This window comes from Oreochromis aureus, linkage group 3, assembly GCF_013358895.1.
Source record: "Oreochromis aureus strain Israel breed Guangdong linkage group 3, ZZ_aureus, whole genome shotgun sequence".
Taxonomy (NCBI): domain Eukaryota; kingdom Metazoa; phylum Chordata; class Actinopteri; order Cichliformes; family Cichlidae; genus Oreochromis; species Oreochromis aureus.
The window spans coordinates 59,520,185-59,527,737 of NC_052944.1; the positions used below are offsets into that span (position 1 = coordinate 59,520,185).

The following is a 7,553-nucleotide window of genomic DNA, read 5'->3' on the forward strand; positions in this document are numbered from 1 at the left end:
GTGTGGGGGAGATTACCCTCTTCATGACCAAGGATGTTGTTAAAAAACAGTTGTGATCAGGAAGTCACGCACACACAGACACACAGACACACACACACACACACACACTCTCTCACACACACTCACTCACCTGCACATGCACACACATACACACACTGTGCCTTATCTTTTGTAACCATGGGGGTTTTTTACGAGGGGAGGTGCTTGTGTAAACTATTGTGTGTATTGTAACTGTTTTTTCAATAAAAGGCAGTGAACGGAGGCCTGAGTCGGGGTCATTTTGTGGTAGGATTTGAAGTGCGTTCCTGAGATACCGACGGGCCTCCCTTGCGCAAGTGAAATCGATTGATCGCTGTTGTCTTGCTTTCTTTCCTTCACGGGAATAAGTCTCTGAGTCAGCGGGGTCTGAGTTTAGACCCGACATTTATGGGTCTGAGTTTAGACCCGACGCCAATTTTGGTATGTTATGTCATTTTTTAAATAAATCTACTGGGCACTGTAATGATATTAACAACATATAATTAGTGCATAAACATACATACCTAAAGGGTTTGACTTTGGCATCCTAAGCTCCAATAGTGACTATAATAAAATGTGATGTATTGCTGCTCTATGATATACTTTTTAAATTATTTGTTTGTTTGTCAAAGCTGTTGGAAGGATATATTAAGTCTTTGAATTTACATTTACATTTCATTATATGTGAAAATGTACTTTTCTTTGTTTCCGTTCTAAGGATGATCTTACTAACTGTAGTAGTGAAGACAGCTGTAAAGAAAACCCTATTTCAGTAAGGCAGCTGCACTCATCTGCTTCACTGAGTTTCACCATTTCAACAGCTTCCTCCCCCCAAAAAATGTGCTCCCAAATTTCCCCCCTCTTGCCTCATACAGTAAAAGGTCTTGAATTTTGAGGCCCAATCATATCCCTCCAGTATAGAACTTTGCTGCTGTCTGAACCTGAGGTTTCATCATGTGCTCAGTCTGTAGGTACACCTTCAAAAACAGTTATTCTGAATATTCTCAGTCAGTGTTTTTCTCTGTGCTATCAGCAAACATCTTGCAAAATTCACAACATGAAATAATGAGACATAATTTAAATTTATTTTCTTTTGTCAAGAAACTTGGCGAAAGAAACTTGTGAATAAAAAGGATGAATCATTCAGTCAGCCTACCTCCAGTGTTTGCATATTACATATTCCAGCTGTGACCACGCCTCTTTTATGAACGATCCTCCTGTGCATAGCTCCACATGCAGCCTTCTCAGTTCTCTAGATGTATTTTTGGGAACTGAGACACACCTTAGTGGACCACAGAGACAGAGTTTTGAGTCACAGGCAGGAGAATAGAGGAGGAGTTATAGTCTAAACATGTTTGCGCGTGGCTCTTGTGGTCCTCCATACCAACCTAGTATCACGGCAAAAAGTATAATAGACACACTGGTCCACTGCGACCATTTAACGGTTTGCCTCTCCATAAAGTGAAATGGACACATATGCAGAAGTTGCAGTGCTAGCAGGGGTAGAATATATTTAAAGCAAAGAACTCAGTAGTGAGCAAAAAATGTATGCATTACATTCCAGTGTCCTAAATTGGCTGTAATGATTAAGCTAGGTTGGTTATATGTATTTATATGTAAATGTGTTAATAATGTCTGTTTAAAGGCTTTCATGGAATTTCTTTCCATGTTGGCTTGAAATAAAATATCAAATATCTCCCTCTGCTGGTACAGCAGCTTACTGCAACTTTTGCATGCACACTCAGTCACAGCTCCAATACTCAAGTCCAATCATGTTCTTGTCGGCCTTCTTTGAGCCAATCAGCTGCCACTCTGTGTGGTTTAAATATCAGTGCTCTTCTGTCATTTTCCATTTTAGACTCTCATTTGAGTAGCCCATCTCCTCCACATCTCTACCTCGTAGATACATCAGTCAGAGCTTCATGTAAACCACAGTCTTCAACAACCCTGTATCATGTAAACAATTTTAACATGAAGAATTCAGGTCTGACATGGATAATGACTTTATTGATCTTACTCAAAATAAGAGTGAGTAAACATCAGTCATGTGTGGTTGGTACACCAAAAACGTCAGAAAGAGCACGTCCTCCTTCACTTTATTTACTTCAGAAAAACAGAGATATGGAGTCTGTGCAGGCAGATGTTCCCAAACACTTTTAAAAACTTGATCATTATAAAACATGCAGGAAAAGCAACCAATTAATTAACAGGGTGAAACATCGGTAGACATTTAATTTTAAGTTTAGGTAGAGAGGTTCAGATGTGGTGCTCTGTGGTGATGTAATTATCATCAGCCAGTCTCTGCTCAGCCTGGTGGGGTGGACTCTATACCAAGAGAACGCAGAGTTTATGAGTTTAGACAGAGACAGGAATTAATCATCAGTGTATTTATTGATCAGTGAATGATTCAGAGAGTTACCTTTGGCTCTGTGTTGATATAAAGACACCAAGAGGAGAGTGGAGATCAAATATGGACAGAAAACCACCAGGTGGAGGACCAGTCTGAAGTTAAGATGGCAGGGGGGGCAGCCAGGGGTTGGAGCTGTCGTGGTGGATAGCGACGTGAAAGTGAACAAAGCTGTTGTGGTGGGTGAAGCTGTTGTTGTAGGTTTTTCTGCAGAGAAAATCCCAGCTGTTTGGGTGAATATGTCCATGAAATTAGAGGTTTAATCAGAGTAGGACTGGGCGATATATCGAGTTTATATATATATTTTTATACGAGATATAAGATGTGACAATATCGTTTATATTGATATAGTCTTTGTTACGTTATAATTATACTTGTGGAGCCACAGGTTTGCCTCTCTTTCATCCACTTTTGTCTCTACGCAACGTTACTCTGCCTCGCCTCTCTCCTTCACTGAACACAACTCCCCCTTCCCCATCGCTTCACCTGCAGGCAACGACACGATGGACACGGCAAATCTCCCTTAACGAGTTAACGCACATCGCCCCGTGCATGGGACTGGACGGTGTAAACGTGTTAGCAAGCTAACCGCGCTAACGAGCTAACCACACTAACGCCATGCAGCCCAGTGGGGCTGCACATCCTAAAATCCTTTCATTTTCTCAAAAGTTGAGAGTGCGCCTTATGTATGAATTCTGGTAGTGCTTGATGACCGCAAACCGATTTTATGTGGTACACGGCGCTCAGCAATCTGTCAAAGAAATGTTTTAGTACAACTTTGGTAAGCTACGGAGCTGCACTGCTATGGCGTTATTTTTGTGCCACTATTCTGAGCGCACGTAAAAAAAATTTGAGCACACGTAAAAAAAAGTTTGCAGGTGCAAGTGTTGTATTTTGAGGAGAAATTTATTTTGAGCGAAGAAAAGCTGAATTTGAGTGAACAAAATTCATTGTTGCATGCAAAAAATGTATTTCCGTGTTTGCTATTATCCATACACACACACAATAGCAGCCCCTCTCACTCAGTTTTTGCATTTGCGCTCGCTTGCAGTGTGTTGCTCGCGCTCTCAACATTTCTGCCCGTGCGCACTCAACTCTTTCTGTACACCATTATATTTGTGCCACAAAACCAGCCAATCACAGACTTGGATGCAAAAAAAATCTGATTGGCTCTTCTGGTCTCCAATCAGCTCGAAATGACGAAATGCAATATCCCAGAATCCATTTCGTCCAAAACTCAAACGAGGCAGTGGCGGAGGAACACAGAGTGGCGGAGTTTGAAATATTACTCTTTCTGGGTCACAAAATAAACTTTTAAGATATTTTCATGTGAGAATGGTGCTGTGTAAACTTCAAATACCTGCTCGATTTATCAAGACATCACATATTTGCATAACTGCTCTAACGTTTTCAGAGATGCCTGTTACCCACCAGCTGACCGCATAGCTGGACTGGCCATTGGGCATACCGGGCATTTGCCTGGTGGGCCGATGGTGATTTTTCATGTTTATGTTTGTTTGTTTTTGTAACGGTATAAACAATGAAAGGTGGTGGATTAGCCAATTGGTCATGATCAACTCTGGGCTGGGACAATTACAATACATCTGTATTGAGGGGAAAAGGAACGCGATTAGTCCCGTACTTGAGCTAGAATGAAAAAAAGACACAAAGCTGGAGTTATTCTGTTTTTACGTTGCAAAGCTCCATCTTCTTCTCTCATTCTCTCTCCCTCCCTCCCCTGTTGCTACTTCAATCATGAAACTAAACAACAGCACGTTTAAGCTTGATAAGCTGTTAGAATTTATTTAAAATTAATTTCTAGTATCAGCTGATGTTTGCTGGAGCCACAGCTGTAAAAGCTGCTGCTCATGGTATCGGTTTGGAAACATGAAGGTCATACAAATCATGCATATATACCAACAAGACAGTGTACATCACTGTCACAACAGCGTTTGTTTTAGTTCAAAGGCTTTATGGTTTTTCCTATAATACCTGGTGGTGTAGTCGGTGATTTTTTTTGTCAGTTCAGCCTTATATATTATGTTTAACCCAAGTTCCCACCTGGTCGTTAGAGCACTTTTGCAAATATGTGATGTCTTCATGAATCGAGCAGATATTTGAAGTTTACACAGCACCATTCTCGCATGAAAATGTCTTAAAAGTTTATTTTGTGACCCAGAAAGAGTAATATTTCACACTCCGCCACTGCCTCATTTGAGTTTTGGACGAAATGGATTCTGGGATATTGCATTTCGTCATTTCGAGCTGATTGGAGACCAGAAAAGCCAATCAGGTTTTTTTTGCATCCAAGTCTGTGATTGGCTGGTTTTGTGGCACAAATATAACGGTGTACAGAAAGAGTTGAGCGCGCACGGGCAGAAATGTTGAGAGCGCGAGCAACACATTACGAGCGAGCGCAAATGCAAAAACTGAGCGAGAGGGGCTGCTATTGTGTGTGTGTGTGTATAATAGCAAGCACGGAAATACATTTTTTTGCACGCAGCAATGAATTTTGTTCACTCAAATTCAGCTTTTCTTTGCTCAAAATACAACACTTGCACCTTCAAACTTTTTTTTACGTGCACTCAGAATAGTGGCACAAAAATAACGCCATACACCGCTTGATGGATTGTCGGAGCATTACGGCTACCGAGGAGCCTCGCGGAGTGATACGTACTGTGCTTCAACGTAATATTACCGTACTGTGTGTGTATAAGGACCACAAATGGCACCTGTTAAGAGACACGGTTATTAAGCGGATTTCAAACTCAAGGCTGTCAGTCACGCAGTAGAACCTGGGAACAGAGCAGCTGTGAAATCTGTCTCTTTGTTATTATGCTCAGCGTCTTTTAGTTTACATTTTGACTGCACAATTGTGAGCTTTTTGTTATGCACAAAAACAACATTGTTTTCTTTTACTTATGGAGCATTATTATTTAATAAATGCTCATAATTTATTTTTGAGTAATTTTTTCATATACATCTGCGCTGTATGTTAATAAAAGTGCCTGTGTGACATCTGGGACACAGCTTTGACTAAGAACTCTCTTTTTGTTCTTACTTTATGGCTTTAAAAAAAGTATCGAGATATATATCGTATATCGCCATCCAGCTAAAAAATATTGAGATATGAATTTTGGGTCATATCGCCCAGCTCTAAATCAGAGTGAAGCTCCTCACCTGTGACAGTGATCCAGCTGGATGGAGACTCTCCATGACCGCTGATGTCACACTTGTAGAGGCCTTCATCAGACCTGGAAACATGCTGGATGGTCATGTGACCTGTAGGCTGCTTCCTGATGAGGGAGCCATCTTTATAGAAAGCAGCTGGGAGGTTGGAGGGAGTGGTCTTTGTTTTACAGAGCAGAGTGACGTCATCTCCCTCCATCACAGGGAGGACAGGACTCTGCAGGATCACTGATCCACCTCAACACAGAGACAAACTACAGCATTTCATCCATTTACACACAGCTTCATCAACACTAACTCCACACACTCAGCTTACCAGTGACTGTCAGGTTAACCATGTTACTGATGGGACCCTCTCTGGACTCACACCAGTAAACTCCACTCTCCAGTGGGTCGATGTAGCTGATGTTACAGAAAGAACCAGCTGGTATTCCCCACCCAGCTCCACACTGAGTCCTCTGTTGTTTGCTTGTGTTTCTCCTCAGAGTCCATCCAGCAGAGCTGTCGTCCTCCTCACAGCTCAGAGACACAAAGTCTTCTTTAAAGAACTGAGAGCTGCTGGGACTCACAGTCAGACGAGCTGTGAGGCAAAGGGGAGGACATATATTATTTTGGGTGTGATTTGCTTGATTGAATCAATACCGGAGTACCTGAACCTGTGGCCCATGATGGTGAAGCTAAAACACATCACCGAGCAAAGCCAAGTTCACAAATGTATTGACTCTGAAATTCTAAATATCTCCTGTTCATCTCAATAAACAAATGAGCGTCTAAACTTTCCTTTTTTGGGGAGATTTGAAATTTGGGCAAAAGAAAGCAATGTGGTGCAGACAAAGCGGGAAAAGTCATGTTTCTCAGGAAAACTGAATACTGTAACAAACTGAATAACTGGAATATTTAACCATTGATTTTTTCTGTTTCTTTTTTTTTTTAACAGATAGCATTTAAGCTGTTACATTTTCATATATTTTCATATTAAATACAAGTCCATCTGTACATCCAATGTCTGCTGCTTATCTTGGCTTGGGTCACTAAGGAATCAGTCTGAGCCAAAAAACCCAGATATACCTCTTCCCAGCCACCTCTTCCAGCTCATGCTGGGGGACACAAACATGCTCCAAGCCAGGCAAGAGATGTAATCTTAAGCTGTGGGCCCCTGGTAGGACATCCCTTCAATACCTCACCTATGAGACAACCTCATACCTCATGGTATGAACCTATATTGATGGGTAAATCGTCACCTTCGCTTTTATTCTTAGCTCTCTCATCACCGCAGCAGATCGCTACAGCATCCTCATCACTGTGGACGCTGCCCCAACAGCAACCAACCATCCTGAGTCTGCCAAACCAGAGGCACTACTCGGGCATCAATTCAATGTTGCTAAAACATGTCAGACAGGACAGCTGTACAACATCCAGAGCCTTTGGGAGCTCAGGGCAAATCTCATCCACCCCAGTCGAGGTCAGCACCTTCCCACCAACACTCTATAACTGAGTTATCTGACAGTTTGCCAGAATCGCTTTGATGCTGACTGAAAGTCACGTTTCATTGTCTCACCGAACTCCTATACTCCTTTTACATCAGCCACTGACAAAGCCGCACTCCGCTTGTCCTGCCACTACCTTTCATCTCTTCTGGAGTCCCACAGGCTAACCAAGCCTGGTAAGATTCCTTCTTCTGCATGACAGCTCCCTTGACCTCCAGTGTCCATCATCTGGTTCTGGAATTACTGCCGAGACAGATGTCAACAACCTTAACCATCCTCAGCAATAGAGTTGCAAGTCTCCCTTGTAATGCAACCAAAGCACTGCTGCACGTGGGAGATGTTCCCAATGCACCCTCAGAACAATAGCGTCTCTGGATGGAAAATTCTCCAGTACCCCACCAAGGATATACAACTTAACTGGCTTATTTAAATAAAACATAAATCACGTAGAC

The 7,553-nt window shown here is 42.0% G+C and overlaps 1 protein-coding gene across 1 annotated transcript; it reads right to left on the minus strand.

The window, feature by feature from the left end:
* Positions 1 to 2,075: 2,075 nt before the first annotated feature.
* On the minus strand, positions 2,076 to 6,144 carry LOC120434354 (low affinity immunoglobulin gamma Fc region receptor II-a-like; the record flags this gene model as incomplete). The annotated part of the gene is made up of 4 exons (XM_039602279.1): positions 2,076 to 2,343; positions 2,438 to 2,632; positions 5,606 to 5,851; positions 5,931 to 6,144. Coding segments are annotated over 4 exons (675 nt in total), but the record flags the coding sequence as incomplete, so codon positions are not given.
* Positions 6,145 to 7,553: the final 1,409 nt, after the last annotated feature.